Source organism: Poromitra crassiceps, assembly GCF_964638095.1.
Source record: "Poromitra crassiceps genome assembly, chromosome: 29".
In the NCBI taxonomy this organism is placed as follows: Eukaryota; Metazoa; Chordata; class Actinopteri; order Beryciformes; family Melamphaidae; genus Poromitra; species Poromitra crassiceps.
The window spans coordinates 15,218,819-15,239,977 of NC_139641.1; the positions used below are offsets into that span (position 1 = coordinate 15,218,819).

Here is a 21,159-nt window from a genome sequence, read left to right on the forward strand (position 1 = left end):
AAGTTCAGTGTTTCTGCCTGTGTTGCTGTCTGTTGTAGTGTAATTGTAAAATGACCTAAAGGGAGAGCAGGTCACCAAGTGAGTGAGAAAAGGAGAAAATACTGAATAATGACATCACTACAGTATAATCCTAATGTTAAAGGAGAATTTCGTTTTTTTTCAACCTATTTTCCACACTGTATGTGTCTAATAAACTCATCGTGACACATTTTCTTTTCAAATTGGTTGAGTACTCACCGAGATAGCCTTGTTTACAGCTGGAGCAATGTGCTCAAACAACTACACAGTGTAACTACACAGGGCAATCCTGCACCGCATCGTCAATACTGAAACTGAATTGCCCCTTGGGGATAAATAAAGTTTTCTGAATCTGAATGAATACACGTTCGCTAATAAAACTGCTTGGGGAAGACTCAAACTGTCAATAGTGTCTGGCAACATGGACTCTATACATGAATTCTCCAGACAGAGAAAATGGGTGTGAACAGGCGAGGAGAGGGATAGAGAGAGAGAGAGAGAGAGAGAGATAGAGAGAGAGCGAGAGAGAGAGAGAGAGAGAGAGAGACAGAGAGAGAGAGAGAGAGAGAGAGAGGGAGAGAGAGAGAGAGAGAGAGAGACAGAGAGAGAGAGAGAGAGAGAGAGAGGAGCAGGGAAGCTTGCGCTGTGTGTGTCAACACGGAGGATTTCTACTCTCGTCAACAGCGCTGTGCTGTCCTCCTTTCTCTCTCTCTCCCCTCGCCTCTTCATACGCACATTTTCTCTGTCCCACAGTAAACCCTGGAGAATAATACTCATGTATAGAGTGGTTTCCATGTTGCCAGACACTATTGACAGTTTGAGTCTTCCCCAAGCAGTTTTATTAGCGAACGTGTATTCATTCAGATTCAGAAAACTTTATTTATCCCCAAGGGGCAATTCAGTTTCAGTATTGACGATGCGGTGCAGGATTGCCCTGTGTAGTTACACTGTGTAGTTGTTTGAGCACATTGCTCCAGCTGTAAACAAGGCTATCTCGGTGAGTACTCAACCAATTTGAAAAGAAAATGTGTCACGATGAGTTTATTAGACACATACAGTGTGGAAAATAGGGTCCAGGTTGTGGCCTGCAGAATTCTAATTGTCAGGAGTGTATGACAGTTAATTCAAAAATGTTGCTTTTGATGAGTTGAAGTCCACCTTCTTTACATTACATTACATTACGTCATTTGGCAAACGCTTTTATCCAAAGCGACTTACAATAACACATTTTTTGTCAGCAATAGAGCAATCAACTATGGAGCACAGTCTATGACAACTACAACTTCTGAAGGAACAGTGGTACAAGTTTAGGTTAGTGGTACAAGTTTAGGTTAGTATATATATATATATATATATATATATATATATATATATATATATATATATATATATATATTTTTATAAAGAAAGAGAGAGAGCTTATAGAGCTTATAGCCACAGTTCTAAATGATCTTTTTTTAAATTCATGTGACATGAAGCAAAAGGTATGCCTCGCCCATGTCCACACAGCCACACATGCCTACTGACTTTGCTAACATTTGTTTTCGATAAGTCTCATCAAGTCAAATATCCTCTCAAGCTACGAGATGAAATTCTCAACATTCCTGAGGGGAGGAGGAACTTTTAAAATGTCGTCAGAGGAGCCTTCATACGAGTCTTTTCTCCTGTGTGTCTGGGGCAGTATGTTTATAGCAGATGCAGTGTCACCTACCTGTAGAGGTTGATGTCAGCGAACCAGTCTTGAACCACTATCACCACGTGGCACACGGTGAACAGGAAGGCGGTGATCTGAAGAGACTGTTAATGACACATTATAGAAAGAGTTCTCATCTGCTTATCATGTGAAGGTGCACGTATAACAGAAAAATGTGAAACAATGAATCAGAGAATTTAAAGTAAATATTTATCCTCGGCAGTTACTAATCGTAAGTAATAATTATGGCTGCAAGCAGTAATATGGCGTACGGACTAACGCCATGTTCAGACTAGGAGGCCAAATCTGATTTGTGAACTTTAGTGACCTATTAAAGGATGGGTTTTCCGTGGGGAATATGAATATATATTAAATCTCACGCCCCTAAGGTTTTCGAATCCGTTGAAATTCTTGAAATTGGAGCTTCACTCCCAGAGATATCAAGCATCTCTCACATATTTTTTGGGCCAGCCGACGCGTTTCGCGTCATCTGGCCTAAGTCCGCCTTGCGGAAGTCGTGCACCTATGAACTACAACTGTTGTTGGCCATGGTCCCGCCTCTAGAGGTCCTCCACGCCCCTTCAGAGGCCTTGACAAAAACCAAAAGGCAGCCATCTTTTCAACCGCCTAGCCTGCTGTAGCTAATATTAGCTTCCCATAGTTCCTTGCAAAGAGACCATTATCTCGGGAACGGAAGCACTAATCGACACGGGACTGGCGGCATTGGAAAGCTCGTCAAATTTTACATCTAGTAGTAGGTGGGTTGAAGTAACGAAATCAACGCTGAGCAATGTACCCGTTTTTACACATTTTTACAGAAAATAGTTACAACATCAGATGCGCGTAACTCCTACGAAAATGCCTTAAATTGCATGAATTTTTTTTTATGAAGACATCTCCCGACATATATACTACCGTTTACATTTGGTGCAATTTGGAGGCAATTTTATTTTCGATTTATTTCTTGTTCTTTGTATATTTTATTGTCGAAGCCTTCTTCTTCTTCTTCTTTGAGTTTTATGGCGGTTGGCAAACATATATGTGCATTACCGCCACCTACTGGAGTTTGATATCAGCCAAATGCCTGAGGGGTGGGCATAAAAACGAAGGCCACGCGAGCCCAGTGCATTGTGGGAAATGTAGTATTTCGAGTCCCCGCACCCGCACCTCCCCCCCCCCCACCCCCCCCCACACACAGAGTGGATTTCGGTTGATATCTCTGTGAGTAAACCTCCAATTTCAAAAATTTCAACGGATTCGAAAACCTTAGGGGCGTGAGATTTAATATATATTCATATTCCCCACGGAAAACCCATCCTTTAATGACTTTATTCAGATTGGTTTTATGAGTCTGGACGCTCCAAGTCTGATTTGTCTCACTTGTCCCAAACCACATATGGAGGTAGTTTCCAATCTGCTTTCGACTGATGTGACTTCAGTGCGGACGCGCAGATCCACCAAATCTGATTTGAACGTCACTCAAGATAATGATGATTAATGACTTTATCTGCAAATCAGATTTGCCTGTAATGTGAACATGGCCTAAGTCTAGCCATTTAGTAGTTTACGGGAGGAAAAAAGGAAATTACATTTATTAGCATTCATTCAGAATTATTTGTAAGCCTATATAAAATCGTAAACGATGGCAAAAATTGTTTAGTCGGGGGAAGAAAGAAACATTAAAAAACAATAAAGGTTTTAGCACAAATAATAATCATCATCATCATCATGATCATCACCATTTTGAAAATATTTCCATACATAGATTCTTCTCATTTGAGAAAACATTTTGGTGAATGTTGCAAAGCCGTACAACGTACGGGTGATTCTCCGTGAATTTTCATGAAGTTTGGTGCTTGCTACAACACCACCGTGGGTTGGGAAGAATTGACTACTTGCACTACTTGGTTTCCTGTCCTACACTATTGGATGAACTGATTAATGTCAGGTGTGCCTGATCAATTATAGATAGCGGGTTGAAGTGGTCTTACCATATTGACCTTGTCTCAAAAAGATCTGCAAAAATGCTTGGCATTTTGAGCAAGGTCTGTCCCTTAATTCACTCCTCAGCTCATTTAACCTTATATTATAGTTTTCTGTTTCCATTTATTAATTACTGTAACATTGTTTGGGCGGCAACCTATCCTACATATCTCAACAAATTATGCATCATACAGAAGAAATATCTAAGATTTATATCTCATTCTAATAGATACGCTCCCTCGGCACCCCTCTTTAAAAAATATAATATATTACCCATTGACAAAGTGAATGTTTATCAAACCTGCTTATTTCTACACAAGTTTATATATAGGAAACATGATCTTCCAGTCACCCTTCAATATTTGTTCATTCCCACCACAAATGTCCATTCATATCAAACAAGACACAGCAACAACAATCTACTCCTACCGCGCACACGGACTTCAAGGCACCAATTCAGCATCGCTTTTAGAGGTAAGCTTTGGAGTGAATTAAGCCTACAGCTAAGATCAATGTCCTCTTATTCTGCTTTCAAAAAGCACCTGAAGAAACATCTACTGTCCTCCTGATCCCTGTACTCATCCTTCTCTGACACATTTTGACAACTTTTCTCGAACAGACTTTGTTCTCCTCTTAGCCTTCTTGCTTTTGCTTCAGATGCAAATGACCTTATTTTCACTGCTTTGCTGATTTAACATGTAGCTTTTCTTTTTCTGTGTTTTTTTGTTGAATGTTTAGCCTGCATGTCCCGAAATTAATATGAGCAGGTGTGGAACTCTGTACAAGCCTGCAAAGGCTTCGTTCCCACCTTGCACAGATTTGTACCTAAATTTGTGCTAAACAAATAAACTAAACTAAACTGTTGTTGTGATTGCAGCGGTCAGGCACAGCTGACATTAATCAAGTTCATCTAATAGTGTAGGACAGGAAACCAAGATGCCCTACTCATTTCAGGAAGTAGTGGAGTTGTGCAAGTAGTCTTTTGGCACCAAACTTGAGCTGGACTGCTGTATAACATTCTGTGCACATTCGTCATGGGAAAGGCAGTCAGAAGAAAGAAGAAAGAGGGAGGAAGGAAGAAAACAACAGCAGCAAAAACCAATCACCAAACAAACTGTTTACGCCCACTGCCCTCTGCAGGCCAAACACTGACCTGCATCTCTATATACGTGTGAGGAAGGTTATACTCTGGAGGCAACTTCCGATCGTTGTTGATGAGATGGTCCAAAATGGAGGGGCTGAGGATAGGCTGAAGAAAGAAATTGTATTAATTTTCCTAGGCTGCATTTTACTTTTCACAGTTCATAACTTACTCACTTTTAACAATCTGACAGCAAAGTGAACATCTGCCAACAGATCACATCATACTACAGTACAGCCAGAGAAAGAGAGAAGCTCCCACAGTTTAAAGTCGAGCTGAACCCACAAATGACTTTTCTTTTCTTTTAGTTCAAATACCTGGGTATGCAGTGCGCCTATTTAATAATGTATGCAAACAAAATCACAAAAATCGAATTTCTTTAGTTTTTCACACTTTTTCACATCGAAAGTTCATTTTTCAAGATTTCATTGATAACAGTAATTTACAGTTTGCTGACGTCACCTAGTACTATCAAATTTCTACCCCATTTCAACCAATCATATCCCGACATGCAGCTGTCAATCAAATCTTCATTTCAGGATAATTTTCTCTTCCAAATGAAGGGGAAAATGGCGCCTAGTGCATGTCATCTGGCAGAGTTTCTAGCCCATAAACAACTACCGGTAACTACTAACTTGAGCAAATATGCAAACTAAATCAAACGGTAATGTCTAAGAATGCAAAGAAATGTAACTGGCTCGTTAAAACACGCATTCCAGGAATATTATTTACATTTATAACGATAATGGCGCGCGCCTCCGAGCCCGACAGCCTCCCTGGCTGTCAGGGGTCGTCTCTTGGAGATTCCAGGCGGGCGGGCAGCACCCATGCATCGGATTGTCCGCTCGCTCCGCACGAAGCCGGTGGCTGCCTGGTACTCCGCGGATCCCACTGGCGTAGCACGACAACACGCTGAATCCTACCCGATTTGGGGGTGGAACACGCCAGGATTGGCCGATGCCAAAGCCAGTCGACAGAATTGTCAAATCAAATCATCGACACCGTATATGGTCCACCTCTCAATTTGTTTTCAGTATGAAACGGACTCAGATGCATGTGACGAACGGGTTCACCTCGACTTTAAATAATCCTTGATTCGTACCTGTGTATCCAAGAAGATGAGTCTCTCCTGTGTGATATAGAAATCAATGCCGGTACTCTGGTTCCCTCCTCTTTCCTTCATTTCTTGGCTCTGGGCCCTGAAGACATAACCCCTGTGCAAACAAGCACACGTCAATGCCAAATGTTCAAAACAAAGAACACTAAATATCCTCCCTCACTCTTTCTTTCGATCTGCCATTCTGTCAGTGTATGATGTATAGACCTTATTCGCTAACCCCGGACTGCGCCATATTGTTGACATACCGTCCTGCAGCTGACAACTATAGTAACGGCCTTATTGTCGTTTCTGTTCCATTACAAAATAGCGATAGTGATGACAGCAATAAAAACCCCAGAGTTGTTGTTTGTATGCTGCCGTTAATGCCTGTAATAATAAACAAAAGAAAAAACGAGGTGAACAGACTTTTCTGTGAGGAGCTGTCAGAAAGTTTCACCTGTCTCTCCTAACTATCCACACATCTCCTGTGCTGCTGACCTATCCTCCGTCTCGCTCCCTTCACGTCTGAGGACGGTAGAGATAGAAACAAACCATGGGGATTTTATTGCTGTCATTACTACAGCCATGCCTAACGCAGGTCACCATCCGAACACTATTGGAACGATACAGGTAACGCTAACGGCGGCTAGCTTCCTATAAACTCTGCTCTCACATAGGCTGTCACTTAAAGCGGCTGCGCTATGTCAACAACATGGCGGCAGTGGGCGTGCCCGTACGTGAGTGAGTGACGTCAATCGAATAAGGTCTATACTTGTATGTTTATTACATCCGCCACGAAGGTTTCTGCGCCAAACTCCCGGGCATGGTTATGTGTTCGCCCCTGTTTGTGGCCAATCACAAAAACGGACGGCAGGGGGCCTCAGTGGTTAGCAGCACTGTTGCCTCACGGGAAGAAGGTCCCGGGTTCGAACCCCGATCCTTTCTGTGTGGAGTTTGCATGTTCTCCCTGTGTTCACCATCAAAGACATGTACAGTATGTTAGGGTTAATACTCGTCAGTGCCCCTGACCAAGGCACTGGCAAAAGAACTGGAGTTGGTCCCCGGACTCTACTAGGGCTGCCCCCCTCCAGGTCGATTTTAGTCGATTGTTTGGTCGACGTACTCTTGGTCGACGAGATTCTTTTCTTTTTTTATATAATTTTTTCCCGATTTTTTTATCCCATTTTATCCCCCGTTAGTGCTCACTTGATTTCTCAATCCTGGTTGCTACTCCATCCTCTGCCGATCTGGGGAGAGCCGAAAACTGGCTCCATGCTTCCTCTGAGACATGGGCAGTCAGCCAGCCGCTTCTTTTCACCTGCCAGAGGAAGCTTCACCGGTAGGACATAGCACGTGGGAGGATCACGCTATTCCAACCAGTTCCCCTCCCTCTGAACAGGCGCCCTTAACGACCAGAGGAGGCACCACATCAGCAACCAGGATATTGCATGTTTTTGTGAAGGGGGTTCCTATATGAAGGAAACCCCCGGGAGGCACGGAGAGAACATGCAAACTCCACACAGAAAGGCCCTTTTGGCGACCCCACCCGGGCGGTGGGGGTCGACGAGATTCACGTTGGTCGAGCAATCGTTGGTGTTAATAATTTCATAGGAGAAAAATTCAATTTCATAAAAATAAAAGCGATCCGGAGCGAAGTAGCGTGCCGCGGAAGCAAGTTGCAATACAGACCTTTTCTAGAAGCACACAGGAGCCACTAGTGTGAAAAGACAAAGATACATGTATCACCTGGGTACCACCAATTAAGACAAACTGGTGTGAAAAATGTCAGCTTTTAACTGGTACAAATGGTCAAAATGCCATCACTCCACTTCTGGTTAGCTGTCAATGATTTGATGATCTTATCGATTATGACTGCAAGCTATACACTGCAGACTTTTAACCCCCTATAAACGGTAGGTTCACACATACGCCTAGAGCGACGCTTAAAGCTACGCTTTAAGCTACGCCTACGCATATAGGCATCGCTTCATGCACGCTAGGCGCCTATTTGCGTTCACACAGGACGCCACACTGAAGCCCCGCTCTGCGCTACGCTGATCACATGAGCAGCGGTTTTTTACACTTTTCAGATCTGATTTATAGCATGGGTGAGTAATATAAACCTCTTTTTTATTGTAATGTGCAAGTGACGATGTCTGTCTATTTCCTGGCCGGCTGTAATTGTTATTTTCCCTGGGTAATCATGTGACTATGAGTCAACACCATGAGTGATACATGCATTGAGACAGGGGGGGTATATATACATCTGACAGAAAAGACGTTAATATAGAGGAACACATGAAGGACAGCTCTCCTACTATGCACTCGTTAATTCGCGCTCCACCCTCCCTTTTGGGCAAACTCGGTAGAAAATATGGCCCAAGTCCGTCAGAAACAACAGCCAACAATGTGATTAATAATATTTTAATTTGAAATTGGTTCAATTGTGAAGATAAACAGGACGCTCTTTGCCATTCTTGTTGCTCACTTCCTGCATAGCTTGACAGTTCAGCGCGCCTAGACGCTGAAAAATAGAACAGACGCCTAAACGATAAATGCAGCGCAGCGTAGGCGCAGCGAGAGCGTGGCTTCAGCGCAGCGTGGCAGCGGTCTGTGTGAACGCTCTCATCTGTTAACAAGGACGCCTAAATTTTATGCGTTGCTTAAAGCGTCGCTCTAGGCGTATGTGTGAACCCGCCGTAAGCCAGTGTGCAGCTTCAGATCCTCAGGCTGGGGCCATGTATCTGTTGTATCTCCCCGAGGAGCTTCGGCTAGTACGATCATTCAGCATCCACTTTGAAATCACTTCTAAAAACCTGTTTCTAGACTAGCTTTGATGTGATGTATTTGATCCTATTAGTATAGTTTTGACTGTCAAATTGTATCATTTTAGCATATTTCTTTGCATTTATTTTGAGTACGCTTGCTTTTATTTGATTGTTAAATCATTCTGTAAACCCTTTGTAAAATGTGTTATACAAATAAACGTTATTTTATTGATAAATAAAATGTAATAACTCATTAAGCAATTTGATCCGTCAGTTCAAACTTGAGACACTTACGCTGCATTCGTTTATGGTAGGAGCTGGCAAGTGGCCAACGCGTCATATCCGACCTATTGTGCGTTCGAGATTGCACTGGGAAGTAGCAAGTAACATGACGCAGAATGACGCGTTTAATTCAATCTGATAAAGGTTCGATGTTTCTCACCATAAACAACATGCGTGGCCATCTTGAAATGACGTCAAATGACGCAGTGGGAGCTACTGGGGGTTGAGAAATCATACCCAAGTTTGCGGGTAGGAACTCCGAGTTATAGTGGCGTTTTATTTGATTTTTGCTAGTAGCAACTGGCAACTTGCCACATCCCACTTATAATGGAACGCAGCATTAATCATGCGCATCCCTACGAACTCTTACCTTTGGTCTTCCTCCGGTGTGTTGGCGGATAACAGCGACATAATGGTGGATTTCCCAGTTCCCTGCAGGCCAATGACTCCAACCACCAACATATCAGTCTGGTCCCTCAGGTACTACAACAACAAAACACAAGTGGTGCTGAACAGTGTTGGGCAAGTTACTTTCAAAATGTAATATACTACATATTACTAGTTACTTTCATTTGAAAGTAATAAGTTACTTTACAATATTACTGTCTGTGTAGAGTAACCCATTACTTATTACACTGCTTTTGCATTACTTTCACCAAAATAACAACAGCAGCAGCAGAATGACATCGGCGCCCCGGAGCCATCCTGAAAAATTATTTAAACCGCCTTTAAGTCAGTTTAAACCATCCAACATTCTAAATGTTATCCTTTTCCTTTGTTATTGTCATCTATAGTGGTTATTTACATAAAAACACACAGTTTGATTAGGACATGATTGTATCTTTTTTAAATATGTGCTTTGATTTTAAAAAAGTAACTCAATTTGTAACTTGAGTTACTTGACAAAGTAACTGGTATAATATTACTGAAATCCTATAAGTAATAAGTTATATTACTGAGTTACTGCTAAAAGTAATATATTACATGTAATGTTACTTTTGTAATGAGTTACCCCCAACACTGGTGCTGATCAGTAACTCCTATAGAAAATATAATGTAATACTTCAAAACAGCAGCTAGCTACACAATCACAGAAGTGAATGAACTGATGACTCACCTCCATGGCGCTGTCACACCAGTTCATCTGATCGTCCACTAGTTTGATGCTATGCTTCATCTTCTCTGGAGGAAGTAGTTTTGACTGGCCAATCACAGCTGCAAGTCACATGAATAAATAGTTTTGACTGGCCAATCACAGCTGCAAGTCACATGAATAGATTAGAGATGTGCACTTACAATATATGCAGCTGTCACTTTGCGTTGATGTGTGCATCCCGGACAGAGAGGATTTATCACATAAAAAGTGCAGAGATTTTTTTTTTCTAGGGATGTCAGATATTATCGGCCGATATTAGCATAAAAAATTCATATCTGAAAATATCGGTATCGGTTTTCATGCCGATATATATATATATATATATTTTTTTTTTAATACAGGGGGAGTCTCACTGAGAGCAATGCTCTCTTTTTCAGGAGTGCCCTGTTCACATTCACGCACACATTCATACCTGGAAGCTGACCAGTACAACCACAGTCTGGTCTGTTGGCCACTGAGCAGCTCCACTGGAGCGGTTGGGGTTAAGGGCCTTGCTCAAGGGCACCTCAGTGGTGGTAATGAGGGAGGGGCAAGCGCTGCCTTTTCACTTTCCCCACCCAGATTTATCCTGCCGGTCCCGGGATATTGAACCGACGACCTTCTGGTCACAAGCTCGCTTCTCTAACCGTTGGGCCACCACTGCCCCAATAACACTTACAACTTTAACACAACATGCATATTATATATTAAACTCTTCAGCTACATTAAGCTACATTATGTAACTTGTTACCTGAAATTTTGGTGGGAAAAAAAGCCCGCTTATATCGGTATCGGTTGATATCGGTATCGGAAATTAAGAGTTGGACATTATCGGATATCGGTAAAAAAGCCAATATCAAACATCCCTAGATTTATCACATAAAAGGTGCAGAGATTTTTTTTTTAAATAAAAATAATGTTTAATAGTGTGTAATAATCAGTGTTAACTCACGATCCACAGTGATGCTTGAAGCAGAAGCACCCATTCCTCGGTTTTGGATCTGGTATACCGGCTGGGTGGGGCGCTGGCCTTCCCTCTCCAGCTTCGATGGTCCAGCAGCACCAGAGGGCAGAGGGGCCGTATCCAGAGTGCTCCCCGGCTTGGCTCCTCCATCCTCCCTGGCTTTGATTAGCATGATGGGCTTCTCCAGGGCAGGGGCTCCGCTGACAGGTGCGTTCTGACTGGGCTTGGACTACAGAAGGATCCAACCGCACAAGTCAATAGATAACACTACCTACGGTATAGCAAATAGCGGTAACTGAAAACATATCTTTTTAATCACGCTTTTAACTAGCAGCAGCCTGTTTACCATTCTTAACTCATTGAGTGCCATGGACGTCTTTCGACGTCCAATTAAATAGTGACGTAGAGTGCCACGGACGTCTTTCGACGTCCAATGCGTTTTTTGACGGTGGGACGTCGATCAAAGCCTTCCGCATTTCCTGTACAACTATTGTAGCTATTGGAGGTCTATAACCTATTTTACAGAACCCTTAGGTGGCGACAGTGCTCTCCAGGTTAACAGAAAGGCAGAGAAAAACAGAGAATAAGTCGTTGGGGAAACGGAAATCGCATCGCATCCGTATGCATCGATATGCATGAAGCGTTTTAACGTTAGATGTGCCCGCAGCAGCAGCAGCCAATCTGCTCCCACAATTGAGCTCCTCCATGTCCGCTGCGACAGCCCAGGCCATTCGCATGATCAGCCGTGGAGTTATTATTCTCAACTGGAAGCATAGGAGCCAGTGACAAGCACACGCGGAAGGCTGTAAAAATCTGGATGTCGCGCACCCTTCACAGTGCAGAGCAAATTCAGCAGAGAGCCACCTCCCATACAGGAGGAGTGTGCAGTTGAGGCAGGGCGGGGGGGGGGGGGGGGGGGGGGGGGCACGCAGAGCAGCACACAACACTGACCCAGACAGACCCAGGCAGCAGGACAGGGTTGGCAAACGCAAGCCAGAATATCCGATGCCCACCAGCAGCAAATCAAGAAAGCAAAGAAGCTGCAACCAGCAGCGCACGCAGGGGCCAGCGCTGCTGGTTGCAGTTAAAAATATTATTCTGCCAAACAAAATTCCCTGGCCTTCACTGTTTTATTGAAGGAAATTATTTTTGAGGTGTGACTACATCAGAAAATTAGCTTCAGAGTCAGTGATGTGTTTGAAATGTTTAATTTCACAAAAGGGCCATTATCTCAGCTTCTAGAAAAAAACTGCTCTTTTTTGTTAAATCAAGCTATCTTCTCCGGCTGATAACTAAAGAACGGAAAATGATATCAATAAACCTGTTTTTGCTGATGATAGAAAAGAGTCTCATCGTTCTTTTTCTGTGTTCATTGTTTACATAGTAATATCACACAATATTCCGTGGGCCTCGAGAAATCACTGAAAAAAGCTCTGAAACTCTGGCACTGGGAGCGTCCGTTCTCCAAAAGTGGCTGGCACTCAATGAGTTAAAGTCGAGCTGAACCCAAAAATGACTTTTATTTTCTTTTAGTTCAAATACCTGGGTATGCAGTGCACCTATTTAATAATGTATGCAAAACAAATCACAACAATCTAATTTATTTCGTTTTTCACACTTTTTCACATCAAAAGTTCATTTTTCAAGATTTCATTGATAACAGTAATGTACAGTTTGCTGTAGTACTATCAAATTTCTACCCCATTTCAACCAATCATATCACGACATGCAGCTGTCAATCAAATCTTCATTTCAGAGTTACTGTACAGAGAGCACCTGTGCTGCAGGGGGCCCCAGAGAGACGTTTGCTCGCTTTGGACGCTCCAGTTTTGGAAAAGGCCCCCGAGGAGCCGTTAAAGTTCAAGGGTCAGATGTTGAGATGGTGCTGCATAGAGGGTGAACATCCCACTTCTCATCTTCTCATGTTTTATACCAACACTGGATCACATTGACTGCACATGTCCATTTAATCCCACTATTGTTTATTCACCTTATTCTTTGCCCACACACGGACGCTTCCGCATTACGTCATTTCATAATAGTATTTCCGTTTTGACTTGCCAAAAACCCTGCAGGCAAAATGGCCGCCCACACTCCCCTCCTAAACTGGCAGAATTACTCCCCCATAAACTAACATATCTTGGCCAATACGTATGTAACATACAAAACAAAACAACCCGTAATATCTTAATTTGATGTAGAATGCAGAGGACATGTAACTGTTTAGTTAAACTTGCATTCCAGGAATATTGTGCTCTAAAGATGACGTTAGTGGAGTCGAGGCTGTTGCGTCCTGAAACCCACATAGGTTTAGGCGTAACCTATGTGCGATTCGAAGTAACGCATCCGAGATAGAAACGTTATGAATATAGCCACGTTATAAACAACAAACTAACGCTGGTGATCCATATGGAAACAGTGTTACTCGAAATGGTTAAAAGTTATATCAATTTGGTCATTCAGTGGCATTTTACTGCCATATAACATAACTAACTAGCGGCTAATATTAGCCACAGGAGGCAACTAGCGCTGAACCGGAAGAACAAATACGTTTGCGTCGAACGCGGAAGAGAGAAAAAGTGGGTGTGGTGAATAAGGTGAATATTCTGTTTTGTTGCTTTTGTCATTTTTATTGTTTTCATTGTTTATTTTATGTTCAACTGTATTTTTGGTTTCCTCAGCATCACATCATCTTATCTTGTTTAGTTTACAGACAGAACAAGAGATCGCACGCGTCATATTGGACCCTGGTGGTAAAGAGAGAAAGCTGAGACACTTAAAACAAAGCTCTCGGTTTAACCAGTCGATTTTTTTTAGTTTTGACCCTGATCTTTGGTTACATACTGGGTGGTCAGCCAAAGAGTGAGAGTGCAGATTTATGCGGCTACAATGAGGTGAGGTTCCACTTCCTCCGCAGAGTCGAGGCCCCAGGTTAAACCAAAGACGATGGGATTTCAAGCAAGACGGCCCAACTTCAACTCACTTCCTGTCATTTTGGCACGCGGGTTTCGCCCATGGTTTTCCACGGACACGCCCACTTAGGAGGTTTTCGGCAGGTCTGAGTCTGTTGGAGTCAATGGGAAAAGTCAACGTGATCTCAGATTATGACAGATCACTTCGCCCCCGGAATTCATTAAAGTAAATATTCGGCCCATTCTCTGAAGCCACATATCTTGTGAATATTCTGCCACTAAAATGGCATTTTTCAGACAGATCAGGAGAAAATTGAACTTGTTCAAGACCTGTCTGTACCACAGCAACACACTCTCACGGGATTTGGCAACACAAACTCATGTTAGCAGGGAGCTATTAGCTAAAACTACATGCAAAGTTCGTTGATGTAGCAGCTACACATCTGTGGCTAGAATTTTCTTTTTTTTATGGAATATCATACCTTAGTTTCAACTATATTGAGCTAACAAGGGGCAGCTTTGTGTTCATATGTGTGGTTTGTGTGGAGTTTGGGGAACTCACGATCTCCATTTCAAGTTAGCTTGCTAGGTCAGCACTAACCCTGCTTGAAGAAGAAAACAAGTGGGGGCGGGGGGGAGTAACGAGATTTGGGGAGAGGTCAGGTGACCACGTGACTATTTGCATTTAAGAGACTTCCTGCTACCAGTTGTTAGAGATGCTGCGATCGAGATTTTTCAATTCCGATCCGATTTCGATATTTTAGCTCAAAACCGATCCGATTCCGATCAAATTTCGATACCCGATTCGATACCGATTTCGATCAGATACCGATACAGCACATATTTAAGTCTCTCTATGCTGTCTGATAGCTAGCAGGCAACAAACATTTTTAGGGTTAGGTATGTATGTGTGTGCTTTGGTAATATAGTATGTAAACGATTTAGTTCATCTAATTCATTTGATGTAAAACTAAAACATAACAATCAAATTAGGGCTGGGCGATATGGCCTCTAAAGAATATCGCGATGTTTTTCGGCTATATCACGATACACGATATATATCTCGATATTTTTGAAATCTCTCATAAATGCTCAATTTAACCCTTCAGGGTTCATACACATTTTGACCAATGGATTTCCATGACTTTTCCATAAGTTCTTAACCTGTATTTTATGCACACCTGAGGTAAAAAAGAAGAAGAAAGAAAGGGCAAATGTTGTGAGCAAAGATGGATGATTTAATATTCCATAGCTCTGACCTAAGCAAATCTGACATCACTATTGTCATATCATATTTTTTTTTAGTAGTGTATCACTCAATAGTCAATACAAAAAAGAATGGCTTTTATAGAACCGAAAGCCTAGCTGCTTAGTCTGCAGATAAAACATAAAAAATTACATTTAGACTCTTATTGGCATGACGGCAACATATAAGCGGTCTGAATTTTGCATGGGGCCAGTTCTATAGTGAGGCATGGAAAGCCTCACTATACGCCATCATATCTGTGTCGTTTCACTTTTGACTGAAAAATGATGCCTGTAGTCTAGATTAAAGAAAATACATGTATGTGATGTTGACAATTACCGTAAATTCCGGACTATAAGGCGCACCGGTATATAAGCCGCAGCAGCAAAATTGACTGTTTTTTACATATATAAGCCGCACCGGACTATAAGCCGCGGGTGTTTTGATGTTTAATTACCATATGTAAGGGTTCGTGCACAGAGAGGAATGTCGGGAAAGAGATGGCTGTTTGGGGAAGCTCCCATTTATTAACATTTCAACAAAACAAGCATATCCCGCTGGGGATCTTTTCTTTTGGCATTGTGAGACGCTTAAAAATCACCATCGGCGGGAGCTTTACTCCAGATGCTGTGCAGCCAAGAACACAAGTGAAATTCGTTCTCTCGTGACCTGTGGTTCTCAACGTGATGGACGATTCACCTTTCTTGTTAACAGTCCTAGTGAGAGGCAGGTCGAACGTCAAAGGCACTTCATCCATATTTATGATCTGCTCCGGTCCGATGGAATATTCCTTGATCTTTCTTTGTGTGAATTCGCCGAAGTTTGTAATTTTCTCCTGGTAGTCGGGAGGGAGTTGCTGACACACAGTCGTCCGCGCCCTGACGGACAGTCCCTTTCGTCTCATAAATCTGAAACACCAGGATGGTCCACCTCTAAAATGTTCAATTTTCATTTAGGTGGCGACTGTTTTGGCCTTCAGTCGGATCTGAACGGTGGACACACCTCGGCCGTCTGCTCTCTGTGTCAACACCCTGATGCCAAGGTTACGTGCTGCTGCTCGATTTCCTTCTTTCCTTCTTCTTCTCGCCGCCATCGTCGTAACACAGCCAGTTCTCCATCTTTTGAAGCATGATGTTAGATTATATATAAAATAATCGAAAAAACAAGCAGCAAAGCAATGCACATAAAATGTGCTGATGAAGCTGTGTAACCTGTAAAATCCATCGATTTTGGAGGTCACCGAGTGGCCGTTTGCTTACCGTAATTACCATATGTAAGGGGTCACGCACAGAGGGGATTGTCGGGAAAGAGATGGCTGTTTGAGGAAGCTCCCATTTACCGTATTACCGTAACATTTCAACAAAACAACATAACACAACACCACCTTTGTTTATTTTTACAGTGCACACAGTGTCCGCGGTGTGGTGAAAAGAGGGCAAGAGAGGAAATTAAAACAGAAGTGGATTTATAATTACCGTAAATTCCGGACTATAAGACGCACCGGTGTATAAGCCGCGGGACCAAAATTGACTATTTTTTTCTTCTATAAGCCGCACCGGTCTATAAGCCGCGGGTGTTTTGATGTTTAATTACCATATGAAAGGGTTCGTGCACAGAGAGGAATGTCGGGAAAGCGATGGCTGTTTGGGGAAGCTCCCATTTATTAACATTTCAACAAAACAAAACAAAAGTCAGGTCACTAATCCCCAGACAAAATCACACAACAATAGGCTATATGTGCAGCAAACCTGTAACCAGAGAAGTCAAGTCACTAATGCTCGTCTTCCTCTTCTTCCTGCGTACTGAAACCACCAAAGTCCTCATCTTCAGTGTCGGAAACGAACAGGTTCAGGGTGGCTTCGTCAACCACTCTCCTCTCTCCTTCATTGTCACTCAAAACCAACGAACTCCTCTTCATCTATAGCTGTGTTTCCATTACAGTTTTTCGCAAAAGAATTGCGATATTTCTACAACTTCGACAATGTACAATTGCGACTTGTAGGCGTTTCCATTGAAGTTGCGTTTGAGTGATTCCCCGTTGCAGCAGCTGCCACAGTGATTACGCACGGGGATCTGCCCCATATCCCGTCCCCTGCATGCTCAAATCCAACCAATGGTCAATGGAAATCCCAACATGAAGTTACAATGCATATAAACGAGCCTGATTATCAATTCAAAAGAAAATGAGTCGCAAAATGTTGCTGGCTGCGTGAATGCAGTCAGCGCGACAGGCAGAGGAAAAAAGGTAGCCTAATAGCCTACAACTGGTCCGATTTAGAGATGGAGGGGGGAAAAGGCTGATTTGGTTCTATAATTGCACCTGAAACGTGTGCAATGTATTAGCCTACTCACAGTCACTGTATTCACTTCAGACAGCACCACCGCACCAGTGTGTGCTTTTCATCCTCTCATCTCGCCGCTGTGCCAAATGCGCGCACACAGGCAGCCTGCTGTCACCATGGACCGATTTCTGCCATTAAACATTATCTAATTTGCCCGGCTACGCTTTTGCACAACACTCGTCTTTCTGCTAGGTAGCGTTGCTTCAAAGTTTTCCACTTGCTGCGGAGGTTTTGACACGGCTATCGAACCTTACTTACCAAACTTATTTTCCGCTCCTTTTCCAAGGGATAATATGGGTCACATGACGTGCAAATGCGAAAAATGTGTTTCCATTACACTTTTGCGATAAACTGCTATATCGACACGTCTGAAAAACCACCTCATGATCATCTACTGCTCGTTCTCATGCTGTCGAGAACGAGCAAAGCTTTTTTTTGGTGAAAGAATCCTCCAGGGCGCTTCTTGTTAACAGTCCGAGTGAGTGGCAGGTCGAACGTCAAAGGCACTTCATCCATATTTATGATCTGCTCCGGTTCGATGGAATATTCCTTGATCTTCCTTTGTGTGAATTCGCCGAAGTTTGTGATTTTCTCCTGGTAGTCGGGGGAGGGAGTTGATGGGCTTGTGGCCGTTTGCTTACCGTAATTACCATATGTAAGTGGTCACGCACAGAGGGGATTGTCGGGAAAGAGATGGCTGTTTGAGGAAGCTCCCATTTACCGTATTACCGTAACATTTCAACAAAACAACATAACACAACACCACCGTTGTTTATTTTTACAGTGCACACAGTGTCCGCGGTGTGGTGAAAAGAGGGCAAGAGAGGAAATTAAAACAGAAGTGGATTTATAGTTAGAAAGAGTGCTAAAAAAGAGAGATTTTTTTTTTTTTTTTTTTTTTTTCTGAAAAAAATCCATAGATAAGACGCACCGTTATATAAGCCGCAGGGGCCAAAAAACGGGAAAAAAGCCGCGGCTTATAGTCCGGAATTTACGGTAGAAAGAGTGCTAAAAAAGAGAGATTTTATTTGTATTTTTTTTTCTTTTTCTGAAAAAATCCATAGATAAGCCGCACCGTTATATAAGCCGCAGGGCCAAAAAACGGGGGAAAAGCCGCGGCTTATAGTCCGGAATTTACGGTATGTAGGCTATGTGCGCATTCGTTTTCCTTATAGATCATTAGTGCTCCGCAGCTAGCTATGTTAGCTTGCATGTAACGTTAAGCGTTAGTTGATTTTGGAGACACAAACCCTGGACGTTTCATTTTGAGTAGGCTAATGCATGAGGTTCTCTATGGTTTACGCCAGCTCTGGGAGTATGAAATGCTTTAAATGCGGGGGTTTTGGTCACAACAAGCTTGTGGAGCGCTGCCCTGCAACTAGATAGCCTAACCTCAGAAACCTTGCGGGACATGTATTGCAAATTGCAATAGTGGTTGTTTTGTTAAAATTTGAAACTGTCAGCCATGGTGCGGACGCGTGATTTCGAATCGCACATAGGTTAAGGACGGGTGTGTCTGACGTTTTGGCCCTGGCCATCCTAGGCTCAACGCGGCCTCTGTGTGCTGCTGCTGCTGCTGCTGCTGCTGCATGCTGGATAGAAATCCTGGAGCGGAGTCATGGAATGGAGTGCTTATATCGGAGCCTTGGATCGGTCATTTTCGCTGGAATCCGATCCGATCCGATCCATGTTTTTTGGCTGATATCGCGCCGATATCCGATCACATGATCGGATCGCAGCATCTCTAGTTAGCATTGGCGGAGCCTGCCGTGACCCACCTAGATAGTAATAGAAGATCTATGGTTAAACCCAGGACACGTTAGAGGGACTACATCTCCCAGCATGCCTGGGGATCCACCGGGAGGATGTTGCTGGGGGGAAAAGGAGATCTGGGCTGCTTTCCCTTCTCACGGCAAACCTGAGCTAGAGACTAGGAAATAGATGCAGGGACAGAACACTGCATTTACAGTAAAGTCCCTGGAAACAAAAAAAAAATACATGTGTTTTGAGTTTGTCACACCACAGAAGCATGGTGTTATTAACCAAAATTCAGCTGGGTGGTTACTTAGTAACACATTGAACAACATACTTAGTAACCACCCAGCTCTGTCACCGGGGCTTGTAGCAGCCGTACGGTGGCTATTTTAGCGTGGCCTCTGACGCTTGTGGCCGTCACATCTGATGGCGAAGGCGGCGCTGATCCGCGGTGGCAGGCGGACGAGGAGGATCGGCGCTTTGCCCTCCCGCCCCACTGCACACTCACTGCCACTAGTTTATCCGGCTTCACACACACACACACCGACACACACACAGTACACACACACACGCGTTCACGCGCACACACACTCACACACATGCCTACACCCACGCCCCCCCCCCCCCCCACACACACACACACACACAGTACACACACACACACACACACACACCCTGGAATGCACATAAAAAAACATTATTGTGGTGATTTATGTGAGCATTATCAGGTGAAAATGTTTTAATTATGATTTATAATAAAGAAATAAAAAATACCATGTCTGTCAGCTTTTCCAATTTAAAGGGATAGGGATACCACCTCCTCCCCTCTCCCTGCTCTCTCCTCCCCCACATCCCCCTGCTCTCCCTCCCCCCTCCCCTCTCCTGCTTTCTCCTCCTTCCCCCTCCCCCTGCTCCTTCCCCACCTCCTATACTCCCCAACATTTCCCATTCCCTCCCCACCTCATCACTTTCCTGCTCTCTCCTCTCTCACATTCCCCCTGCTCTCCTCCCTTCTCCTGCTCTCTCCTCCGCTCTCTCCTATATTTTCTATATTTCTCTATCAATTGTTCAAAGTGTTATCATTATTACTGTAATTTGCTACTGTTGTGTCAGCTAGAATTAGACATATTCTCTGTGAAGCCCTCTGGGACATGCTTGTGAATTAGGGCTATACAAATAAGCTTGACTTGACTTCGGGGTTTTTTGATGTGTTATATGCGGTGCTTGCCGACAGTCAGTGTCAGAAAGAATACATAAAATGCTTCCATACTGCTCACCTGGTATAATCCAAGTCTCCACAAGCCCTGAGATGCCGAGTTGACAGGGAAAGACATAATTTACACCCTGTTTTTAGCTGAAATATAGACGGTTTTCACCAGAGCGCAACCCCACAGCACTTCCTTTTTCTCAGCATTCGGCAAACTGCAGAAATATTCACTCGACATCGTTACTTTTGTTTTCGCTGCTCAGCTGTATAGACGGTTTTCACGGAATGGTCAGTCCTGCACTTGAATATTTTTTTTTCTTTTATGTCCATAGCAAACACTGCAACAGGAAGTGAGCGGGGGTTCAATTTAGAATGTTTTTGTTGTCAAGTTAAAACCGTCTATATGCCAGCTGGCCCCTCACTTCCTCAAAGCACTAATGAGGTTTTCCATCTTCCATGATTGGAATTTGGAAACCCTCATTAGTGTTTTGGGTTAGGGTTATGGTTATGCATGATGTGTTTTTTACATGCATGTATTAAGTTGTGTGTTGGAGACAAACGGCTCTGCCTTAGCGTGATCTAGAGGTGTGATTTACCCATAACTGCCCTGCCTA

At 43.2% G+C, this 21,159-nt stretch overlaps 1 protein-coding gene across 1 annotated transcript in view; it reads right to left on the reverse strand.

The window, feature by feature from the left end:
• The window catches only part of smg9 (SMG9 nonsense mediated mRNA decay factor), a 56,473-nt gene that overhangs the window by 20,089 nt on the left and 15,225 nt on the right, over window positions 1–21,159 (reverse strand). Inside the window, exons 3-8 of the mRNA XM_083662565.1 lie at window positions 11,072–11,312; window positions 10,102–10,199; window positions 9,355–9,467; window positions 5,938–6,049; window positions 4,848–4,943; window positions 1,730–1,815 (exon numbers count right to left, since the gene is read on the reverse strand). Of these exons, the coding sequence (XP_083518691.1) occupies window positions 1,730–1,815; window positions 4,848–4,943; window positions 5,938–6,049; window positions 9,355–9,467; window positions 10,102–10,199; window positions 11,072–11,312 (746 nt within the window). The remainder of the gene's footprint in view (window positions 1–1,729; window positions 1,816–4,847; window positions 4,944–5,937; window positions 6,050–9,354; window positions 9,468–10,101; window positions 10,200–11,071; window positions 11,313–21,159) is intronic.